A 25,223-nucleotide genomic window follows, 5' to 3' on the forward strand; every position below is an offset into this window, starting at 1 on the left:
CAATATGGCTACTCGGGCCTGTGGGTGGGTTCTATGGTGCTGTCCCGAAGACCCCTGGTACCGCTAGGCCCTCTCTATAGCCGCCACACACGGACGAGCCCGTACCTCAGCCTGGCGGGTGCGCGGCGCCACACACCTGAGCGCGGAGACCAGGCCCGGGTCACGTGACGGCGGCTGGTTGCTAGGCAGCGGCGCCTGGTTACTGGGAATGCAACGCGGAGGCTTCGGGGTGAAGATGGGGGTCAGCAAGCAGGTAACGTGCTGTATGATGTCTGCTCCGGTGTGCATTATTACGGCAGTATTTCCCAACCAGGGTGCTTCCAGCTGTTGCAAAACTACAACTCCCAGCATGCCCGGACAGCCAAAGGCTGTCCGGGCATGCTGGGAGTTGTAGTTTTGCAACAGCTGGAGGCACGCTGGTTGGGAAACCCCATATAATACAGGAGCACTCTATGGAATATGCTTTGTTTTCCTCTCCCCAGCCTGTGACACTACAATTCCCAGCAAACTCTAATGTTTATACCAGTGGTTTCCAACCAGGGTGCCTCCAGCTGTTGCCAAACTACAACTCCCAGCATGCCCCAGTGGCGCGTGGATGACTGGCCAGGATGGGAGTTGTACTTTTTCAACAGCTGGAGGGCCACAGGCAGGGGAATGCTGCACTAGAGCAATGATCCTGGCTCGGCAGCCACACTACAACTCCTATCATGCTCCAGCATCCACTGGTCACCAGGCCTTGCTGGGAGTTGTAGCTTTGCAACTGCTGGAGAGACACAGTTCGGAATAGGGCATTATGGGAGTTGTAGTCCCCCCCTCCCGGAGAACAACAGAACAGCATAGCAAACTACAACTCCCATCATTCTCCAATAGTCACAGGCTGCCCAGCCATTCTGGGAGTTGTCCTGACACCCTGTGGCTGCCAGAGCATGATGGTAGTTGTAGTTTTGCTCAGTTTTAAGGGCCTCGGGTTGGGGAACACTGCAGTAGAACAATATTTCCAAACCTGTGGCTCTCCAGCTGTTTCTAAACTACAACTCCCAGCAGGGCGTTTTAGTTTTTCAACAGCTGGAGAGCCACAGATTGGGGTAACACTGCACTAGAATGATGTTTCCGAAAATGTTTCCAGCTGTTACAACACTACAACTCCCATCATCCCACAAAAGCTGCAGGTCACCAGGGCTTGCTGGGAGTTGTAGTTTTGCCACATTAATGGGGAACACTGCGCTAGAACAATGTTTCCGAACCTGTGCCTCTCCAGCTGTTGCCAAACTACAACTCCCAGCAAGGCCAAATAGTTTGCAGCAGTCTTGCAAAGATGGGAGTTTTAAGTTTTGCCACAAAGTGAGAGGAGAGAATGAAAAAAAAAAAGCTAAAGAGGACAGCGCCTTGTGTCATACAATTAAAGGGGTACTCCAGTGGAAAACATTTTTTTTTTCTTTTTTTTAAATCAACTGGTGCCAGAAAGTTATAGGAGATATGCGGCAAAAATTATTTTACTATTCCTGTGCCTGGGCTGCAAAAATAAATAAATTAAAAAAACTTTAAAGGGGTACTCCCATGGTAAACTTATTTTTTTTTTTTTTTAAATCAACTGGTGCCAGAAAGTTAAACAGATTTGTCAATTACTTCTATCTTAATCCTTCCAGTACGTTTTAGGGGCTGTATACTACAGAGGAAATGCTTTTCTTCTTGGATTTCTCTTCTGTCACGATCACAGTGCTCTCTGCTGACCTCTGCTGTCCATTTTAGGAACTGTCCAGAGCAGGAGAAAATCCCCATAGCAAACATATGCTGCTCTGGACAGTTCCTAAAATGGACAGAGGTGTCAGCAGAGAGCACTGTGGTTGTGACAGAAGAGAAATCCAAAGAGAAATGCATTTCCTCTGTAGTATTCAGCAGCTGATAAGTACCGGAACGATTAAGATTTTTTTAAAATAAAAGTCATTTACAAATCTGTTTAACCCCTTCCCGACCTATGACATACATGTATGTCATGGGTCGGCTCCCATTCTATAACGTGGGGCCACGGCGTGGCCCTGCGTCATAGCGGGTCGGGCCCGGCACCTAGCAACGGCCGGGACCCGTGGCTAATAGCGTGCGGCAGTGATCGCGGTGCCGCGCGCTATTAACCCTTTAGACGCGGCGTTCAAAGTTGAATGCCCCGTCTAAAGTGAAAGTAATCGCTGCATCCCGAACAGCTGACAGGACAGCTGGAGGGCCCCTACCTGCCTCCTCGCTGTCCGATCGCCGAATGACAGCTCAGTGCCTGAGATCCAGACATGAGCAGTCAAGTGGCATAATCATCGATCACTGGTTTCTTATGAGAAACCACTGATCAATGTAAAAGATCAGTGTGTGCAGTGTTATAGGTCCCTATGGGATAACAATGATCAGTGTGTGCAGTGTTATAGGTCCCTATGGGAGCTATAACACTGCAAAAAAAAAGTGAATAAAGATCATTTAACCCCTTCCCTAATAAGTTTGAATCACCCCCCTTTTCCCATTAAAAAAAAAAACTGTAAATAAAAATAAACATATGTGGTCTCGTCGTGTGCGGAAATGTCCGAATTATAAAAATATATAATTAATTAAACTGTACGGTCAATGGCGTACGCGAAAAAAAATTCCAAAGTCCAAAAAAGCGTATTTTTGGTCACTTTTTATATCATGAAAAAATGAATAAAAAGCGATCAAGAAGTCCGATCATTACAAAAATGGTACCGATAAAAACTTCAAATCAGGGGTCAGAAGATGACAATTTTAAACATATACATTTTCCTGCATGTAGTTATGATTTTTCCAGAAGTACAATAAAATCAAACCTATATAATTAGGGGATCATTTTAACCATATGGACCTACAGAATAAAGATAAGGTGTCATTTTTACCGAAAAATGTACTGAGTAGAAACGGAAGCCCCCAAAAGTTACAAAATTGTGTTTTTTCTTCAATTTTGTTGCACAATGATTTTTTTTTCCGTATCTCTGTAGATTTTTGGGCAAAATGACTGATGTCATTACAAAGTAGAATTGGTGGCGCAAAAAATAAGCCATAATATGGATTTTTAGGTGCAAAATTGAAAGAGTTATGGTTTTTTAAAGGTAAGGAGGAAAAAACGAAAGTGCAAAAACGGAAAAACCCTGGGTCATGAAGGGGTTAACTTTCTGGCACCAGTTGATTTAAAAAGAAAATAAAAAAAGTTTTCCACTGGAGTACCCCTTTAACTCGCCTTCCTAGGTTCCCCTGTTGCAGAGGTGCTGCAGGTCTCCTGGCTTCTTTAGGCTCAGAACATCACAGAGCAGTCAGCGTATCGCCCGGGCAGAGCTCCTTACATGACAGTGCGCTCAGCCTATCACCGGCCGAGGCGGGACATCGCTGCGGACGGCCATACGCTGACGGCTCTGACGTTCCGAGCCTAAAGAAGCCAGAAGACCTGCAGCACTGGAGGAACGGGACCCAATATCTCTGCATCGGGGGAACCTAGGAAGGCACAGGAATAGTTAAATAATTTTCGCCGCATATCAACTTTAAACAGATTTGTAAATTACTTCTATTAAAAAATCTTAATCCTTCCAGCACTTATCAGCTGCTGTATGCTCCACAGAAAGTTCTTTTCTTTTTGAATTTCCTTTCTGTCTGACCACAGTGCTCTCTGCTGACACCTCTGTCCATGTCAGGAACTGTCCAGAGCAGGAGCAAATCCCCATAGCAAACCTCTCCTGCTCTGGACAGTTCTTGATAAGGACAGAGGTGTCAGCAGAGAGCACTGTGGTCAGACAGAAAGGAAATTCCAAAATAAAAGAACTTCCTATGGAGCATACAGCAGCTGATAAGTACTGGAAGGATTATGTGCAATCTTAAAAAGGGAAATTATATTTCTGAAATGCTACAGATCTGTTTCTTTTAACCATACCTCTCTTTATATAATACCGTCTTCTAATTCTGTCTGACAGGCCGAATTAGTTAGTTTTTTTTTCTTTCTTTTTCTTTCTGTTTTTAGGTTGTATCTGATCATGAAAATCGATCCACCATCTTGTTTAATGTATCGAAAAATGAGAGCGGAGGGTACAAATCTCTGCAGAAAAGACTCCGAGCCAGCTGGAAAATACAAAGGTAACAGATAAATCTAATATACCGTAATCTCTGACACTAAGATATATCCAGGGGTCAAGTCCTGGAAAAAAAAATGAGGAAACTCATCCAAGATTTCCACTAAAGGGCTGTTCCTGCTAATGGGAACGGTGTACCTGTTGTGAAAAAAGTGCAGGAACTCAGTTCCCATGCGTTCCTGCAGGACTTGAGCCCTGGATCTAACCCTGTAAAGGGGCTATAACATCCGGACGGCCCTCACTTAGAATGAGACATATCTAGTGATCAATGTATTGCTGTGCTGGGCACATGGCCATGTCAAGTCTGCCAAAGAAGATGCCACCCCAGCTGGTTGTTCCCCTCAATAATGATTAGTAGCATAGCAGTATATCCTAAGGGTACGTTTACACGAGCGCATCCACAGCGGATTTTACGCTGCGGATGCGCTGCTGAAGGGCCGATGCATGGTGCCTTTACATGTGCATGCTCGGAGCGGCAATTACGCCGCTACATGCAGACACCCTGAAGCGATGTGCGAGTCGCCGGGCATGCACTGTGTACTCGCTCACATCGTGCCCACTCCCCCTGCTCCACAAGCTAGGCTGAGAACTGCCGCGATGTGAGAGTATACTGCGCATGCGCACATGGCAGTGTGTCTGCTCGTAGCAGCGTATTTCCACTCCGAGCAGGCACATGTAAAGGCACCATACAGAGGTCCTTCAGTGGCGCATCCACAGCGTAAAATATGCTGTGGATCCGCTCGTGTGAACGTACCCTAAAGGTGAACATGTGTTCTCAATGAAGAAAATGCCCATTAGACCAGTGTTTCCCAACCAGGGTGCCTACAGCTGTTGCAAAACTAAACTCCCAGCATGCCCGGACAGCCTTTGGCTGTCCGGGCATGCTGGGAGTTAAGTTTTGCAACAGCTGGAGGAACACTGCTTTAGACTGTCAGCTGGTCCTCCTGAAGTCGTCATTTTCTGACATTTTTGGAGTGGCTATGTTTAGATTTGTACTAAAGACACATAAATGTAATAGTGTATAGGATGAAATGGGGTGTAATCACAGGGGTAGCAGTCACACCGGGGCCCTGTCAGTGAGGGGGCCCCATAAGAGGGCTCCAGTAGTATGAATGGCACATTGTAGACATGGGCCCCATTACAGATTTTGCATTGGGGTCTAGAAACTACAAGTTAAAGGGGTTATCCAGGAAAAAACTTTTTATTTTTATATATATATATATATATATATATATATATATATATATATAATCAACTGGCTCCAGAAAGTTAAACAGATTTGTAAATTACTTCTATAAAAAAAAAAAAACGTAATCCTTCCAGTACTTATCAGCTGCTGAAGTTGAGTTGTTCTTTTCGGTCTAACTGCTCTTTGATGACACCTGTCTCGGGAGCTGTCCAGAGTAGGAGCGACTCCCCATAGCAAACCTCTTATGCTTCAGACAGTTCCTGAGACAGACAGAGATGTCAGCAAAGAGCACTGTTTTCAGACAGAAAAAAACAACTCAACTTCAGCAGCTGATAAGTACTGGAAGGATTAAGAATTTTTAATAAAAGTAATTTACAAATCTGTTTTAACTTTCTGAAGTCAGTTGATCTACAAAAAAAATAGTTTTTCCTGGATAACCCCTTTTTAAGCCTCTTATAATTCCTTTTAGTTATCTGTACTGGTAATATGGTATTATTAGGGATGTGTAAGTACAAGTACTTTTGTACTTTTCAGGGTTTACAGCTTCTTTCTGAAACTCTTTCTTTTTTGGGATGTTTTCTGTAACTTGTATTTTATCCCTGTAGTTTGAAAGAAGATGTTACATTGGAAAAGTTGTCCGGCATCAAGCTCTGGATCACTGCTGGACCCAGGGAGAAATTTACAGCAGCTGAGGTGAGCTTTATGGCTATCGCTGTAGGTATATCCTTTACACCCTGCCACTAGGTCCATCTCAGTTTATCATTAGTAAAGGAAAATCCCACCTTAATACACTGCACGCCACGCTGCCAGCTCACAAACTGCCGGGTTCCGACCACGGGGCCGGAGTATCGTGACGTCACGACCCCGCCCCCGCTATGCAAGTCTATAGGAGGGGGCGTGACGGCCGTCACGCCCCCTTCCATAGACTTGCATGGCGTGGCGTGACGTCACGATACTCCGGCACCCGGCAGTTTGTGAGCTGGCAGCGCAGCGTGCAGCTCAAAGAGGTGGCTGCCGAATGCAAGATTGCAGGGGTCCCCAGCGGCAGAACCCCCGCCGTCAGACATCTTATCCCCTATCCTTTGGTGTCTTAGGGCCGGAGTACCCCTTTAATAATAGCATATGCTGCAGTACATAAGCAAAGCAGAGTGCCTCTACAGGTCACGTTCACACGTGCCTATTTTGCTACATATTCTTCTTCACCCTGAAGTCAATAAGTAGAAAAATCTACAGTGAAATATGCACGTGTGAACTTACCCTTAACCCCTTAAGGACCCAGCCCATTTTGGCCTTAAGGACTCAGACAATTAAATTTTTAAGTTTTCATTTTTTCCTCCTCGCCTTCTAAAAATCATAACTCTTTTATATTTTCATCCACAGACTAGTATGAGGGCTTGTTTTTTTGTGCAACCAGTTGTCCTTTGTAATGACATCACTCATTATATCATAAAATGTATGGCGCAACCAAAAAACACTATTTTTGTGGGGAAATTTAAACGAAAAACGCAATTTTGCTAATTTTGGGAGGTTTTGCTTTCACGCCGTACAATTTATGGTAAAAATGACATGTGTTCTTTATTCTGAGGGTCAATACGATTAAAATGATACCCATTATTATATACTTTTATATTATTGTTGCGCTTAAAAAAAATCACAAACTTTTTAACCAAATTAGTACATTTATAATCCCTTTATTTTGATGACCTCTAACTTTTTTATTTTTCCGTATAAGCGGCGGTATGGGGGCTCATTTTTTGCGTCATTATCTGTACTTTTTTTTGATACCACATTTGCATATAAAAAACTTTTAATACATTTTTTATAATTTTTTTTTTAATAAAATGTATTAAAAAAGTATGAATTTTGGACTTTTTTTTTTTTTTTTTTTCGTTCACGCCGTTCACCGTACGGGATCATTAACATTTTATTTTAATAGTTCGGACATTTACGCATGCGGCGATACCAAATATTTTTATAAAAAATGTTTTTTACGCTTTTTGGGGGTAAAATAGGAAAAAACGGACGTTTAACTTTTTTATTGGGGGAGGGAATTTTTCACTTTTTTTTTACTTTTACTTTTACATTTTTTTACATTTTTTTTACACTTGAATAGTCCCCATAGGGGACTATTCATAGCAATACCATGATTGCTAATACTGATCTGTTCTATGTATAGGACATAGAACAGATCAGTATTATCGGTCATCTTCTGCTCTGGTCTGCTCGATCACAGACCAGAGCAGGAGACGCCGGGAGCCGGAAGGAGAGAGGACCTCCGTCCGGCGTTCTGAATGATCGGATCCCCGCAGCAGCGCTGCGGGCGATCCGATCGTTCATTTAAATCGCGAACTGACGCAGATGCCGGGATCTGTATTGATCCCGGCACCTGAGGGGTTAATGGCGGACGCCCGCGAGATCGCGAGCGTCGGCCATTGCCGGCGGGTCCCTGGCTGTGATCAGCAGCCGGGATCAGCCGCGCATGACACGGGCATCGCTCCGATGCCCGCGGTTATGCACAGGACGTAAATGTACGTCCTGGTGCGTTAAGTACCACCTCACCAGGACGTACATTTATGTCCTGCGTCCTTAAGGGGTTAAAGGGGTTATCAAGGAAACATTTTTTTTTTATATATATATATATATCAACTGGCTCCAGAAAGTTAAACAGATTTGTAAATGACTTCTATTAAAAAATCTTAATCCTTTCAGTACTTATGAGCTTCTGAAGTTAAGGTTGTTCTTTTCTGTCTAAATCCTCTCTGATGACACCTGTCTTCGGGAAACGCCCAGTTTAGAAGAGGTTTGCTATGGGGATTTGCTTCTAAACTGGGCGGTTCCCGAGACAGGTGTCATCAGAGAGCGCTTAGACAGAAAAGAACAACCTTAACTTCAGAAGTTCATAAGTACTGAAAGGATTAAGATTTTTTAATAGAAGTCATTTACAAATCTGTTTAACTTTCTGGAGCCAGTTGATATATAAAAAAAAGTTTTTTCCTGGAATACCCCTTTAAGTTGGATAGTTTCCCTTTTTAAAATCAATGTATTGTGTTGATGTTAGATTACTTCATGAACTTGGTACATTAGTTATGGTTACCATTCTATTCTAGTTTGACGCACTGAAGCAGTTTCTGGAGAAAGGTGGTGACATCCTGGTTATGTTAGGAGAGGGAGGAGAAGCCAAATATGATACCAATATCAACTTTTTGCTAGAGGAGTACGGCATAATGGTCAATACTGGTAAGAATTTGTTGTATCTTGTTGTTGTAGGGTACAGTCCCACGTAGCACTTAAGCAGCGCATAGGAAATAATCTGCACAGCGGGAAAAATGCTGCACATTCTCAGATGAGCATACACACAGGGCTACCCAGCAGCAGCCCTGTGTGTGCAGTGAAGTTTTGATGGGGGGGGGGGGGTCACGCACCGGTATTGCTGTGATGTGCGGCCCTGCCCCCAAACCTCACTGAACATGAGCACAGTCCTGCTGCCGGGTAGCCCTGTGTATATGCTCGTTTCAGACTATGCAGCGTATTTCCCGCTGCGCAGCAGATTTTCCCACTGTGTAAGCGCTTTGTTGGACCGTACCCGTGAATTTATTAGGCTTGTCATTTCTTTAGTGCAGAATTTGACATGGTTTACCTGGTTAATCATGGGATCTGTGAAAACTAGAGATGAGCGAACTTACAGTAAACTCGATTCGTCACAAACTTCTCGGCTCGGCAGTTGATGACTTTTCCTGCATAAATTAGTTCAGGCTTCAGGTGCTCCGGTGGGCTGGAAAAGGTGGATACAGTCCTAGGAAAGAGTCTCCTAGGACTGTATCCACCTTTTTCCAGCCCACTGGAGCACCTGAAAGCTGAACTAATTTATGCAGGAAAAGACATCAACTGCCGAGCCGAGAAGTTCGTGACGAATCGAATTTACTGTAAGTTCGCTCATCTCTAGTGAAAACCTTTGCTTAGAACATATAGTAAATAAATAAATGAACTTCTCCCATAGACCTGAATAGAGGGGACGTGGTCGTGACGTCATGTCTCGGAGGCAGAATGCCGTGGGCAACACTGAGATTGCGGGGGTCCCAGCGGCAGGACCCCTGCGATCACACATCTTATCCCCTATCCTTTAGATTGGGGATAAGATGTATAAGGCCGGAATTCCCCTTTTAAAGTGGCTGCAGGTGAAAAAGTCCTTCCTTACCCCTAGTCTGGATACACATTGAACACTGACTTTGCTATGACTAAGCATCTGTTTATTAACTGTTTGTCTCTCTTTAACATTTTTGCATTGAAGATGCTGTAGTAAGAAATGTTTACTATAAATACTTCCACCCCAAGGAGGCGCTCATTTCGAATGGAGTATTGAATCGGTAAGTTGACAAAGTATAAACACTGTAATCAGCAGTTATAAGGCCCCTTTACATATGTCAGGCGTCCGCTGTCAGTTCCCTTTGGTGCTTCAAAAGCTGCGCCGGAGGGAACATGAAGCCAGAACCGATCCTATTCATTTGACGCCGGATGATTGGACTCCCTGGATCGGCACAGATAGGGGAATGCATCATGCTGCTTTCCCCCGTCCGGGTGATGCAGACTTTTCTTTTTATTGGGAAGGGGTTAATTCACATTTATTTTTTACAATTATTTTTTTTTTCCCTGTAGATTGCATACACTAATCAATGGTATGCCATAGCATAGCAGTGATCAGTGTTATTGACGCTCCTTTACTACTACTGCTGCCTGCCATGGCTGGAATCAGTAAACGAGCGACAATCGGACACACGGACCACAGTAAGGGACCTCCGGCCGTCCTCACAGCTGAACGTGACACTGCTGTGATCCCGATTAGCGTCCCTAAGCTAACCGGCAGTAAATTTCAGGACTTTTAGACACCGCTATAAACTTTGATCGCGGTGTCTAAAGGGTTAATGTAGGTCCCGGCTATGATGTGCGCTCAGCTGCTGAACACACTGCATAGCTCTGGAGCAGAGAGTGCAGGCTGCTTACCACACATCCGTGAGATTAGGTATCGGGGACATTTGCATGAGTACAAGTACTCGTGCAAATGTCCAGTATCGGTATCGGAACATCCCTACCTATAATCTCTCTAGTGTTATCATCAAGGGTGAGCGATGTCCATGGTGCCCAACTTTCCCAGGGTGCGGATGATTCCACTCCATACACGTTATATGGCATCCACAAATTCTGCAACACTTTACTTCAGTATAGGGGAATACAAATTACGTACAAAATGACAGATATTGTGAACAATTATTAGCCATTTTACTCTTTATACAATTCAAAAAGGAGAATGACGAAAATACAAAAAGGAGAATGACTTATTTTTCAACCAATCTCATGTAAGTTCTCACTCATTATGGAGCCATGACGGCTATTTCAGAACGATTACTGAAAAACCTGACAGATACCATTGGCGTATACCATTGTCAATCAGGTTTCCTATTATTTAAAGGGGTACTCCGGCCCCAAGACATCTTATCCCCTATCCAAAGGATAGGGGATAAGATGTCTGATCGCGGGGGTCTTCGCAATCTGGCATGCAGCACCCACCTGTAAGCACTGCAGGAAGAGCTGGGGGCTCTGTGTTATGCCTCCCGACCACGTCCCACAGGGACAGAGTATAGTAATGTTACAACTCCGCCCCCGTGTGATGTCACGCCCCGCCCCCTCAATGCAAGTCTATGGGAGGGGGCATGACAGCCGTCATGCCCCCTCCCATAGACTTGCATTGAGGGGGCGGGGCGTGACGTCACACGGGGGTGGAGTTGTGACATCACGATACTCTGTCCCCGTGGTCGGGAGGCATAACACAGAGCCTCCAGCGCTTCCTGCAGTGCTCACAGGTGAGTACTGCATGCTAGATTGCGGGGTCCCCAGCGGCGGGATCCCCGCAATCAGACATCTTATCCCCTATCCTTTGGATAGGGGATAAGATGTCTTGGGGCCGGAGTACCCGTTTAAGTACTTTTTGTGGCATAGGCCTCCAAGGTTTTTGTTTTCTCCCTGAAATCATTCACACGTAACATTAGTCCTACAGCTCCATCTGTTTTAATTCAGTAAACTGTGTCCATTTGTTTTATTACTGTTACTGGGTCATGTGATCATCAATCAGACCCACGTAAAATGACTGTGTTTTAATGTGTCTGAAGAAGTTGTCAGTCCTGGATTAGCTTACTTTCTGTGAACTACAGGAGGACATTACACTGTCCATTAACAGCTAAGCTGAAATATAAGGCTGTTTTTATCTGTTGGATTCTGGAAAATAAATAACCAGATTTTGGTTGTTGCTTCTTTTCACAGGGAGATCAATAGAGCGGCTGGAAAGAACGTGTCGGCAGTAACTGATGATGAGGTTGAAGGGAACAGTGCACAGTAAGTTCTTTATAGAAAGGGTAACTGTATGTGTAGAAGTAAATATAATATATTAGAAATGTGTGATGCGCTTATATTCATTAAAGAGAACCTCTCATGATCTTGATAGATTTTATAATCTTCCCAGATCACCCCCCATCATGATAAACCACCCCCGGCCTCTTTATTTTTATTATTTTTTTAGTTTTCTACCTTGATATTGCTCTGTATTTTCTGCTCAGTCTCAGTCAGATTCACAGACTGGGAAGGGGCGTTGCCCAGCAGGCGTGACATCATCTGAAGCCATACAGGGGAGAACTTCCTCCCTCACTCTGCTCCACACAGCCCAGAGCAGTTCAGTGTGAGATGAATCTATGATTGGCTAAGGCTGCACACACCCTGCTCGGCACTCCAGACTGCATTTCCTGATTTTGGACTTCTGCCAGGCCAGCAGGAGTCCAAAGTATGTGCAAGAGATTGGGGGGGGGGGGGGAATGTGCTCTGGACAAGTAGGGAGACACCTAGTGGCAGCTTTTTTTTTTTTTTAAACACAAAACAAAGAAACTTTTTTTTTTTTTTTTTTTTTTTTTTTTTAAACAAAGTACATTAGAAAGATTATTTATTTACAATAATCTTTCTAATAGCAAAAATTAGTTTGAATGAAATCGCCCATTTAAGCTTGTCTACAATGTTAATGCTCTTTAATTACTTAGTAGCTATTGATCCTTTACTATGTTCCTCTTCTTTCTTTACAGGGGTTTGACCTTTGTTTACCCATTTGGTGCCACGCTTAACGTTATGAAGCCGGCGGTGCCAGTCCTGTCCACAGGGTCAGTGTGTTTCCCTCTGAACAGACCGGTCATGGCATTTTATCATTCCAAGGTAAGATAAAATTAATTATTGTAAGGTTTAATTGATGGGGCTGGCGTATTAGTTCTGTATTTTGATTTTTCCTGCATACTGAGGTGATATTTTGGCTCTCGTATAAGGTTCTCCACAGCCCCCAAGTTTACTTAGACTATTAACCCGCACATTTTTTTATAAAAAAAATGTAATCTTGGACTATCCCTTTTTAAGATGTTCACACACAGCAGATTTTTATCCATGCACACTGCACAATCATGTCCCCCATTGTGAAATGCAGTGGTGGTCGAACATGCGGTGTACTGTTCCATTCCACTCTATAGACCTGATTGCTGCCATTGTCAGACCTATAAAGTTGAATGTAGTTGCACCAAGCATGTCTGACCACTACTCCATGAAACCATGGGTACATAGGACCCCCATTCTTGTGATCACAGGGGGTCCCTGCAGTCGGATACTCACTGATGCTCATCACTTGCTCTGCAGATAGGTCATGAGTGTTGATGGTTGGGAAATATCTTTTAAAGGTGTTGTTTATTGATTTCTTTTTCGTTAAAAGGGGCCAGGCTTAGCTTTAAATAGTGCACTAATTCTGATGGTGTTTAATCCTTCCTGCTCATTATGTTCGGGTCCCCGTCTTGACCTAATGAAGGGCCCTTAATTTGCTGAGTAGGCACTTATGGTGTACTTATGGCTGCACAATAGTTTTTCAAAAAACCTTAGAGTTACGCTTTAAAGGGGTTCTCCGGTGAAAAACTTTATTTTTTATTTTTTATTTTTTTTAAATCAACTGGTGCCAGAAAGTTAAACAGATTTGTAAATTACATCTATTAAAAAATCTTAATCCTTTCAGTACTTATTAGCTGCTGAATACTACAGTGGAAATTCTTTTCCGTTTGAAGCACAGAGCTGTCTGCTGACATCACGAGCACAGTGCTCTCTGCTGACATCTCTGTCTATTTTAGGAACTGTTAGGAGTAAAAGGAAATCGCCATAGCAAACAAATGCTGTTCTGGACAGTTCCTAAAATGGACAGAGATGTCAGCAGAGAGCACTGTGGTCATGATGTCAGCAGACAGCTCTTTGTTTCAAAAAGAAAATAATTTCCACTGTAGTATTCAGCAGCTATTAAGTACAGGAAGGATTCAGATTTTTTTAATAGAAGTAATTTACAAATCTGTTTAACTTCCTGGCACCAGTTGATTTAAAAAAAAAGTTTTTCACCGGAGTACCCCTTTAAAGATTGCTGCCACACACTTCACAAACCCACCCCAACCTCCGCCCCCACCCCAGTAGACAGTGAAAAAGAAAAACTGTTAATAAATCAGTAATATAATATGATGAATGTTTTATACCATAAGTCAATGCATCTTGCCTCTTGATCTACTGTGCCGCCCATGATATTCATAATAAAATCTATTTGAAGCTAAGGCTCCTTTCACACTACAGTTTTCGTCCATTAGGAAGACAGCGGGAGAAAAATTAGTGCATGTCACGGCTTTTTCCCCGCTATCATAACGGGGCTTATAACAGACGTTAGAGGAATCCCATTCAAGTGAATGGGATCCTCTTTGCCCGTTATAACTGTTTTGCTCCGTTACAATAATGGCAGCCAAAGTAGGGGGAAGGGGGAAAAAAAAAAGCCATTAATGTCCGTTTGTAACGGAGCAACAGTCATAGGGTGGGTTCACACCACGATTTTTCTATACAGTTTTTGGATATGTTTAAAAAAAAAAAGTATGCAACCGTACAGCAAACCGTGGCCATAGACTTTCCATTCAAAACCGCGTGCACCATATTGTATACGGGTGTCTCAGTTTTTCAAACCACACGTTTTTTTTACTTTTTTTTTTCTGGACAGAAAACCGTCGTGGTCTACCACAGTTTTTGGTCCGGGTGAAAAACCGTATTAACCCGTATACTTTTTTTTTAAAACTTGGGAGTCAACGGGAACCGTATAGAACTGAATGTGCGTACCGTTCCATCCGGTTTTCACCATACGGTTTTTGACTTTGCACAGTTTTTTTTTCTTGGAATTTCAATCAAACAAGTGAAACTTTATTCATAATGGAGTGAAAAAATCAAAACGTATACGTTTTTTTTTTCTTAAAAAAATGGATGCAACCGGACATCCTTTTTCAAACCGTATACAGATAAAACTTTGTACACACGTTTTGATACAGTTTAGTCAGATTTGGAGGAATCCTTTTTTTTTTTTAATATATATATATATATATATATATATATATATATATATATATATATATATATATATATATAAAAAACTGTATTGCAAAAACGTTGGTGTGAACCCAGCCATAGTGTGAAAGGAGCCTAAGTAGACATGGACTAATTCATCTTGCTTTTATCTTTTCAGCCACATGGAGGGAAACTGGCTGTAGTTGGATCATCTCACATGTTCAACGATCAGTATCTGGATAAGGAAGAAAATGCAAAGATTCTGGTGAGAATTTCACTGATGCCACCATAACACAAACCACATAACCCTGTCTTTTGTGGGATATGTCTTTGGTATTCAGGGCTTCACACCTGTGCTTGTGGCTGCAACCGTTGCATACCTTCCTGTGAGAAATGTAATAACCTTAGCAAAGCGGTCATAGATGTGCCATAAACCGCGTCCGAGGGCACGCCTTTAATGTGCAAAAAGTCAGCCTGGTAGGATGAATAACAATGATAATTATCATATAATAAAGGGGTATTCCGGGCAAAAACATTTTATCCCCTATCCAAAGGATAGGGATAAGATGTCTGATCACGGGGGGCCCTCTGCTGAGACCCCCGTGATCTCCCTGCAGCACCCGCATTCTATGCGGATGCTGAATCTCGAGTTTTGGAAACCTCCGGGACTGGGGACGTGACGCCACGCCACTCCATTCGTGTCTATGGGAGGGGGCGTGACGGCCGTCACCTCCATGGGTTGATACATTTGATTTCCATTGATAATTTTTTTTGTGATTTTGTTGTCAGCACATTCATCTATGTACAGACAAAAGTATTTCATACGATTAGTTAGGGCTGGGTGGTAAACTGGTTCATACCGAATACCGAAATTTTTGTGCTGCACGATATAAATTTTTCCATACCACAATACCGGTTGGGCCCCTCCCCCTTCGGAATGAATGAATTATCAGCCCAGCGCTGTGCTGTCCCCACGTCGGGGAACTAATCATATGTGACCCGCCAGCGCTGTTCTGCTCTCCCAGCCCCCCCGCCCCCCCCCCCCCCCGCCAAATTAATTATCAGCCCAGCGGGGTACTACTCGCATATGCCACCCGCAAGCAATGCCTTCCTCCTCTTTGTTGGGGGGCCGCCGGCACTGGAACTCTATACTGTACGCCAGTGGTCTCCAACCTGCGGATCTCCAGATGTTGCAAAACCAACGGCTGTACGGGCATGCTGGGAGTTGTAGTTTTGCAACAGCTGGAGGTCCGCAGGTTTGAGACCACTGCTGTACGCTGTATCCCTATGTTGGAGAGCCGTCAGCCTATCACCGGCCGCAGCTATGTTCCGCCCCGGCCAGTGATAGGCTGAGCCCACTGAATCCGGCTTCTTACATGACAGTGGGCTCAGCCTATCACTGGCATAGGGATACAGTGTACAGCAGTGGTCTCCAACCCGCGGCCCTCCAGCTGTTGCAAAACTACAACTCCCAGCATGCCCGGACAGCCGCTGGCTGTCCGGGCATGCTAGGAGTTGTAGTTTTGCAACATCTGGAGGTCCGCAGGTTGGAGACCACTGGCGTACAGTATAGAGTTCCAGCACCGGCGGCCCGCAACAAAGAGGAGGAGGGCAGTGCTTGCGGGTGACATATGTGAGTAGTACCCCGCTGGGCTGATAATTGGGGGGGAGAAGAACAGTGCTGGCGGGTAACATGATTTGGGGGGGGGGGGGGAGCAGAACAGCGCTCGCGGGTCACATGATTTGGGGGGGGGGAGCAGAACAGCGCTCGCGGGTCACATGATTTGGGGGGAAAGAAATACCGTGGAACCGCCATAAGTTACAAAAATACCGTGATACACATATTTGGTCATACCGCCCAGCTCTACGATTAGTTCATTCATTCAGGTCTAGGATGTGTTATCTTAGTGTTCCCTTTATATTTTTGAGCAGTGTATCATGAGCGTATGAACAATATGCATAATGAACGTAGTGTTAATGCCGTGAGCGTATGACTGAAATAAATGCCATGAGCGAATGAAACCGTATAAATCCATTACCATATTGTAAGTCTAAGTATAAATGAAATAGCTATATACTGTATAATCAGCAGTGGTTACTAAACCAAGAAGAAACTAACAGGGTTTACCAGGCAATATAACTAGAGATGAGCGAACTTACAGTAAATTCGATTCGTCACGAACTTCTCTGCTCGGCAGTTGATGACTTATCCTTCATAAATTAGTTCAGCTTTCCGGTGCTCCGGTGGGCTGGAAAAGGTGGATACAGTCCTAGGAGAGTCTTTCCTAGGAATGTATCCACCTTTTCCAGTCCACCGGAGCACCTGAAAGCTGAACTAATTTATGCAGGATAAGTCATCAACTGCCGAGCCGAGAAGTTCGTGACGAATCGAATTTACTGTAAGTTCGCTCATCTCTAAATATAACCTGAAACCTCCTGCTTTCTGCACTGTCAAAGTAAACCATTATTTCTGTGCTGGATACATCATATGATCAGCATTGAGAATATGGAAGTGATACAGCAGGACCAGTGTATTTCATGTACATGATTTGGATAATAAATGCCGTGCTGAGCCAGTGTTGTCCTTTGACCATAAGACTAGGTGTGTTAGCATTGGAGAACCTTTTTAATGGTATGAAGCTTATGGCAGATCCTATTGTCACACAGTAATATTTTTAATTTTTATATCTTCACCAGGATGTGCTCATGCAATGGCTCACTACTAGTGATATCCAGCTAAACCAAATTGACGCTGACGCTCCAGAGGTGAGTATAACATTAGGCCAGTGTTTCCCATCCAGGGTGCCTCTGGCTGTTGCAAAACTACAACTCCCAGCATGCCCGGACAGCCAAAGGCTGTCCGGGCATGCTGAGAGTTGTAGTTTTGCAACAGCTGGAGGCACCCTGGATGGGAAACACTGCATTAGACATTGAAAGATCTTGGCTTTTTTTTTCCTGCTCTTAAAGGGGTTATCCAGGAAAAAACTTTTTTTTATATATATATATATTCTTCTGTTGCTGTATATATATATATATATATATATATATATATATATATATATATATATATATATATCTCAACTGGCTCCAGAAAGTTAAACAGATTTGTAAATTACTTCTATTAAAAAATCTTAATCCTTTCAGTACTTATGAGCTTCTGAAGTTAAGGTTGTTCTTTTCTGTCTAAGTGCTCTCTGATGACACGTGTCTCGGGAACCGCCCAATTTAGAAGCAAATCCCCATACCAAACCTCTTCTACTCTGTGCAGTTCCCGAGACAAGCAGAGATATCAGCAGAGAGCACTTAGACAGAAAAGAACAAACTTAAGTTCAGAAGCTCATAAGTACTGAAAGGATTAAGTTTTTTCAATAGAAGTAATTCACAAATCTGTTTATTTTTTTGGAGCCAGTTGAGATATATATGTTTTTTCCTGGATAACCCCTTTAACCCTCTCATCCTGCCAGGTTTCAGACTACACCATGATCCCCGACAGCAACAAGTTATCCCAGCAGCTGCGGGTCTGCCTGCAGGAAGGAGATGAAAATCCTCGGGATTTTACCACCCTGTTTGACATGAGCATCTATCAGATGGATACTTCTTCTCTATCCAAAGTTATAAAGTAGGTGTCAGGCTCTATACTGGATGCTCTTTTTCTTATGATCCTGTCCCATCAGTTTCTGATTTCCTACATGATCGCTCTGCAGAGCCTATAAGGAACTGAGTGTGAAGCATGAGACGTTGCAGCTTATCCAGCCACAGTTTGAGGCTCCGCTCCCTGCTCTCCAGCCTGCTGTAAGTAAAGTCATTCTTGAGCCTTACACTTAAAAGGGGTACTCCGCTGCTCAGCGTTTGGAACAAACTGTTCCGAATGCAGGAGCCGGCGCCAGGAGCTCCTGACGTCAGCCCCGCCCCCTCATGATGTCATGCCCTGCCCCCTCAATGCAAGTCTATGGGAGGGGGCGTGATGGCTGTCACTCCCTCTCCCATAGACTTGCATTGAGGGGGCGGGGCTATGACTTCATGAGGGGGCGGGCTATGACGTCACAATCTCCCGCCTCCAGCGTTTGGAACAGTTTGTTCCAAAGGCTGAGCAGTGAAGTACCCCTTATAAGGTCTACTCCAAAAAAATATATATTTTTAATCAACTGGTGCCAGAAAGTTAAACAGATTTGTAAATGACTTTTATTAAAAAAATCATAATCCCTCCGGCACTTGTACACTTGTGCACTACAGCTGCTGTATGATCCAGAGGAAGTTCTTTTCTTTTTGAATTTCCTTTCTGCCAGACCACAGTGCTCTCTGCTGACACCTCTGTCCAGAGTAGGTGCAAATCCCCCATAGAAAACTTCTCCTGCTCTGGACAGTTCCTAAAATAAACAGAGGTGTCAGCAGAGAGCACTGTGGTCAGACACATAGGAAGTTCTAAAAGAAAATAACTTCCTGTGGATCATAATAGCAGCTGATAAGTACTGGAAGGATTAAGATTTTGTAATAGAAGTAATTTACAAATCTGTTTAACTTTCTGGCACCAGATAAAGAAAAAAAATTCTACCGGAGTACCCCTTTAATGTTTTTTAATTTTTATTCTTCTCACCCTTTAGGTGTTCCCTCCATCGTTCCGTGAACCTCCTGCACCAGCGCTTGAACTGTTTGATTTGGATGAGAATTTCTCTTCTGAAAAATCCCGCCTTGCGCAAATAACAAATCGATGTGAGTACTAAATAGACTAATACTTATACATTGGATTAATTCAATTGTTTCATATAGTCAGAGTTCGTTCACACTGAGGAAATTCAGCAAGGAAAATTTCCTCACTGAATTTCTCAGTGGATTTGCGGCGTTCAAAAATGATCCACAATCGGCACGTATGTCCGTTGCAGTTTGTACAGGACTTCCCTGGCGGATTCTGTTGGGAGATCGAACATATTCACTCTTCCTCCAGAATCTAATTCTATGTGATGAAGTTCCGATTCAGCAGAGGAAAAGAAAAAAAAGGCGATTCGCGCCCCTGGTGAAGTACGTCAAGGTATAGGATGGTAGATGGGAAAACCACTTACCAAGTAGGGTTGCGCTCAGAGCACAACACCTAAGAAGACATCTAAAGTATGGTCAGGAACCTGCAGCCTTGGCTCATCCGGTATTAGCCTCGCTAGTCCGGTGGGAAGACAATTCAAGCAGAACAAATTGAGTTTTTTCTTGGCGCTGGTCCAACAAAGTAGGAATTTGGACACAATTAATGTCCAAAAAGTTCCGAAACGGAACTTATGGAGTGTAAACCGGGCAGCGCTCTAAGCAAAGTTCTTAAGTTTTACTCATGTGTCAAAGATTTCTAACCTACAGGAAAAGAAATTTGGGAGGTGGGAATCCCGACAGGGGGTTTCCTTTACCTTCCAGTGAAGATCTGACTTCGGCACTGTAGCGCTACACCGGCGTGATGACACAGGAGTCGGGTGTAGAATAGTAGTACTTTTTATTAACTCATAAAAAGTAACATACATGGTTGGACTACGCGTTTCGGAGGGGCTCCCTCCTTCCTCAGGTCCAGGTACCCCACCTCCCACATCTGTACTCCTGCATTCTTCACCGTCCTCGACGGGACCGACGGCCAGCTGCTCCCAACACACCAGCAACCAGGAGCCTGGCCAAAGCGATTATTAGTGTTGTGCCTGTAAATTAGCGCAACCTGCAAAGGTGAGCAGGTCCTTTACTTTTATATTCTACTCCCCAAAAATACCGCGAATAACCGGCACTATAAAGGGTCATCTCTATCTTGTTTTTTCTCCTAAAGATTTCTAACCTGGCATTGCTTTAAAGGGGTACTCCACTGCCCCATCGCTCGGAACATTTTGTTCTGAACGCTGGGTGCGCGCTGCTAGGTTTGTGGCATCACGCCACGACCCCTCAATGCAAGTCTATGGGAGGGGGCGTGGCAGCTGCCACGCCCCCTCCCATAGACTTGCATTGAGGGGGTGTGGTGTGACGTCACAAGGGGCATGGTCATGACAACACGACGCCCGCATCCAGCGTTCAGAACTAAATGTTCCAAACGCTGGGGCAGTGGAGTACCCCTTTTAAGACAGCAGATTCATCAACAGGATGGGCGCTCTGTTTCTGAACATGGTGCCTGCTACACTGGGAGAAGCTGGCACGCTGTTTGTACTATGTGACAGTAATAAATATCTCTCGTTTACTGATTAAATACAACTTATCCCCTATAGGGGAAAATGTCTGATTGCGGGGGAGGGTTGACTACCTGGACCCCCTGCGATCTCCAGAATGTGGCTCTGACTCTCGGATGCTGAAGATGCCTGAATATAGCACTTGGTTAGAGTATAAGTTGTGTTTTAAAGGGGTACTCCGGTGGAAATTTTTATGTTTTAACCCCTTAAAGGGGTACTCCACTGGAAAACAATTTATTATTTTTTTTCTTCATCACCAACAGGTGCCAGAAAGTTAAACAGATTTGTAAATTACTTCTATTAATCCTTCCAGTACTTATTAGCTGCTGAATACTTCAGAGGAAATTCTTTTCTTTTTGGAATGCTCTCTGATGACATCACGAACACAGTTCTCTCTGCTGACGTTATTATAATAATAATAATGCTTTATTTATTGTTGTCCTTAGTGGGATTTGAACCCAAGTCCCCAGCACTGCAAGGTAGCAGTGCTAACCACTGAGCCACCATGCTGCCCTTAGCATACATCTGCTATGCATGGTTGCTAAAATGGACAGAGATGTCAGCAGAGAGCACTGTGCTCGTGATGTCATCAGTGTTCCAAAAAGAAAGGAATTTCCTCTGTAGCATTCAGCAGCTAATAAGTACTGGAAGGATTAAGATTTTTTTTAATAGAAGTAATTTACAAATATGTTTAACTTTCTGCCACCAGTTGATTCAAAAGAAAAAAGGTTTTCACCGGAGTACCCCTTTAACCTTTATCTGTAGAGTGATCTTAAGGGCTGCCAACCCTTAGTGAATCTACCGACTAATGTGAATATGTGTGTTGTATGTTCCTTCTATGCAGGTACAGAGGATGACCTGGAGTTCTATGTACGGAAGTGTGGCGATATCTTGGGGGTAACTGGAAGCCTACCAAAGGAGGCACAAGATGCCAAACACATTCTTCAGCACGTATTTTTCCAAGTCGTTGAATTCAAGAAACTTAATCAGGTATAAAGAACATAGAAGAACAATTCCAAGGCCTATTTTACATACTGAGTGCAGTCGACAGAGGCATTTAAAAAAAAAAAAAAATTATAAACCACTTTTGTATACTGATTAATTTTCTTTACTTAAAAATATCCTCAAAAAAATGTTTCCTATTGAAGGGAGTAAAGAAAATTGAACTTTCAAACTTGTGTTTTCCTCCAGTAAATGGAGTGTGAAGAAAGTGCAGCGAAGGCACCAAACATAGAACCCGCTACATTGCCACTCTGTGGGAGTAGTAGTGATGTGCTATGTAAACTTGCACTGAAACGCTAGTGACAATTTAAAAAAACTTTTAAAAAATTCAGTTTTTTTGCTTTGAATTATGTACAGTGGTGCCTCAACATACGATGGTAATCCGTTCCAAGCGGACCATCGTTTGTTGAAACCATCGCATGTTGAGGGATCCGTGCAATGTAAAGTATAGGACAGTGGTCTACAACCTGCGGACCTCCAGATGTTGCAAAACTACAACACCTAGCATGCCCGGACAGCCGTTGGCTGTCCGGGCATGCTGGGTGTTGTAGTTTTGCAACATCTGGAGGTCCGCAGGTTGAAGACCACTGGTATTGGAGGTAATACTCACGTGTCCCCGCCGCTCCGGACCGTCACCGCTCGTCACCGCTGCCCTGGATGTTGCCTTCCATTTCTGTCGCCGCGTCCCCGACGCTCCGGCAAGGCCTCTGCTTCCCCGGCATCCTCGCTCTCCGTTGCCGCCATCACGTCGTTACGCACGCCGCTCCTATTGGATGACAGGACGGCGTGCGCAGCAACATGATGACGACGATGCAGGAGATCCCGAAGAGGACGCGCCGGAGCTCCGAGGACAGGTAAGTGATCGTCACCGGACCACATGGGGCACCGTAAACGGCTATCCTGCGGCAGCTGAGCCAGTCTGCGCTGCCGGATAGCCATTTATGCGATGGCCCCGACATACAAAAGCATCGTATGTTGATGCTGCCTCCAACATGCGATGGCCTCTGAGAGTGATCGTATGCTGAAATGATCGTAGGTCGGGGGGGGTCACTGTATGGGGATATGATACAGAAACATTATTTTAATTTATTTTTTCATTTAAAAATTAGCTTTGTTTCTCTTCCACAGCCTGCTGTATGAGCTATTTTATCTTGTACACAGCCTATATAATTCTCTTGTGCGACTGCTTTGTATCTGCTGTGCAGCCTGTGTGAGCTGTCCTCCAAGGCTTCTCTACCCCCTTGTCCATTGTCTTAGCTAATGTGTAACCCCCTCCCTTCTGCTATGTCTCACACTAAGTTCAGAAAGTCCATCTGATGGTAGGAAATTGGTAATGAAGACTGTTCAGAAAGTTGCTTCATTTTGCATTCAGGAAACAAATGAACAGTCCTAGCAAAGGCCATCAGTGTTTGATCCATAAGGCTAGGTTCACACTGAGAATCTCCATGGGGAAAACTCTGTCTGTAGCTTCCAAGGGCGGCCAGTGCCAACTGAATGCACCAACATTGCCGTCCCCATAGACTCCAATGCCTGCAGAGCGGATTCCGACTGAAGGCAGGATTTTAATGTCAGAAAATTAGCCACTGAAATTCAGTATTGTGCACTGTGCAGCAGAATCCCATTGCCAGCAATGGGATTCTGCTGCATCAGAATTTGCGACTGAAATTCCTGTGCGGTATTCCGGTTGGAGATTCTGTAGTGTGAAACTAGCCTTAAAGGGGTACTCCGGTGGAATTTTTTTTTTTTTTTTTAACTCAACTGGTGCCAGAAAGTTAAACAGGTTTGTAAATTACTTCTATGTAAAATCTCAATCCTTTCAGTACTTTTTAGCAGTTTGTGGACACAGTTGCCTTAGTCAGCGGCACATCTTCGTGCGCAAACGGGGAGTGCAGTGACCCAGTGATTGTCCATGTTGCCTTGCCTGCACAATGATTGAGACGTGTAAAAGGCTTCTTAACTCCTTACAGCTCGCGGCCACTTCCAACCGCGGCTGTAAGGGTTAAACTGCCGAGACGGAAGTTTACTTTAAGTCCCTGCCACGATCTCGTGGGTGCACTGCGCAGCACCCGCAAGAACCATGGACGTGTATACTCGTCCTGGTGCGGGAACGTGCATTCTACCTTTATGTGTATACACATCCATGGTCGTTATGGTGTTAAACAGGCCTCAATCTACTAGATCAGCGCTCATTGAAAGGGGAACTTCATAACATCTTATCCCTATCTACAGAATAGATAAAAGTAAAAAAGGGTAAAAATTGGACGTACTGGATGGCGCCTTCTCTGATAATAAACTTTCCAAGATGTATGAAAAAAAATGGCAATTTCTTGGTACAAGTGCAACTTAAAAGTTTAGAACCTGGACCGGGTTCTTCGTCACGCAGTAAATGTTATAAACATAAAAACGCGCCAACTTAAATGTACAGACATTGCCGGGTCAACAGTAAAAACATAAGTGAGGCAATAAAACATAAGATGTAAATATTAGAAAGAATAAAACTATTATGGATTAGAGGAATATTAAAGTTGACAGAGAGATTTTTGGGGGGGATTTAATAACCTAATCAGCTTTTTTACAGCCCTGGAGATCCCATATTCGGAGCCCACTATATTGCACGTAGTTATTTTGTAGTTCTCCGTGGCAAGTTTCTACAGAATAGGAAATGAAAGTGTCTGATCGCATGGGGTCAGACTACTGGGACCCCTGTGATCTACCCTACATTGAAGGAGGCTGTCTACCCCTTAGCACAAAGATGCAGTCAACACACCCCCTCCATGCCTCTCTATGGGAGAGCCAGAGACACGAGTGCTGTATCTCAGGCTCTCCCATAGAGATGTATAGGGGAGGGGGTCGTGTCGAGCATGAGAAGAGTCGGGGTTCAGAACACCGGGTTGCTGGACAGGATATTGCGGGGGTCCCTGCGGTTGGACCTCCCGCAATCAGACTCTTATCCTGTGCATAGAAGATAAGATGTTATGCACACGTTGACCCATCTGAAAGGGCCATGAGTATAATGTTTCCATTGTCCTGGTATTAATTAATGTTTTTATTTGTCACTGTTGTCGCAGGAGCAGGACTTGGATACTAGTGAAATGGGTTTCCAGAGCAGCTGAAACTCTACAAGAAGCAGTCACCCAGCTGAATTCCCAAAAGAGGACTTATTGGTTTATATTCATGTCTTTTTCTAAATTTTGTATCCTGTCGTGCGTAGACACTTTGTAAATATGCTATTTGTATGAGAAACATACAGAATAAATTGTGATATATATATGTATACTTACACCCACATACGAACAGTGGTTTTGCTTTTCTTTTGCA

At 43.9% G+C, this 25,223-nt stretch overlaps 2 protein-coding genes across 17 annotated transcripts in view; one reads left to right on the forward strand and one right to left on the reverse strand.

Moving 5' to 3' along the window:
* IFT52 (intraflagellar transport 52) lies at positions 1-25,173 on the forward strand. The gene is made up of 14 exons (XM_056549975.1): positions 1-253; positions 4,001-4,113; positions 5,904-5,991; positions 8,406-8,535; positions 9,587-9,662; positions 11,611-11,682; positions 12,417-12,543; positions 14,903-14,989; positions 17,422-17,490; positions 18,189-18,343; positions 18,429-18,516; positions 19,326-19,434; positions 21,748-21,893; positions 24,974-25,173. The coding sequence occupies exons 1-14, from the start codon at positions 209-211 to the stop codon at positions 25,016-25,018; spliced, it is 1,350 nt and encodes a 449-aa protein (XP_056405950.1). The 5' UTR covers positions 1-208; the 3' UTR covers positions 25,019-25,173.
* Positions 1-25,223, reverse strand: part of LOC130297468 (uncharacterized) — a 308,752-nt gene that overhangs the window by 107,614 nt on the left and 175,915 nt on the right. Inside the window, exon 1 of one of the 16 annotated variants that reach the window (XR_008849550.1) lies at positions 3,914-4,046. The exons of the other annotated variants lie outside the window; for them this stretch is intronic. The gene's annotated coding sequence lies outside the window, so the exon portion shown is untranslated. Of the gene's footprint in view, positions 1-3,913; positions 4,047-25,223 lie in introns of those variants that run through there. 16 annotated transcript variants of the gene reach the window in all.

The sequence above is a fragment of the Hyla sarda genome, chromosome 13 (genome assembly GCF_029499605.1).
Source record: "Hyla sarda isolate aHylSar1 chromosome 13, aHylSar1.hap1, whole genome shotgun sequence".
Classification (NCBI taxonomy): domain Eukaryota; kingdom Metazoa; phylum Chordata; class Amphibia; order Anura; family Hylidae; genus Hyla; species Hyla sarda.

Bases quoted from the DNA above. Each gene is read 5' to 3' on its own strand.
- IFT52 (XM_056549975.1), top strand. From the start codon at position 209: ATGCAACGCGGAGGCTTCGGGGTGAAGATGGGGGTCAGCAAGCAG. The intron at 11,683-12,416 runs GTAAGTTCTTTA...CTTTCTTTACAG, and splicing joins GTTGAAGGGAACAGTGCACA to GGGTTTGACCTTTGTTTACC. The intron at 14,990-17,421 runs GTGAGAATTTCA...TATCTTCACCAG, and splicing joins AAGAAAATGCAAAGATTCTG to GATGTGCTCATGCAATGGCT.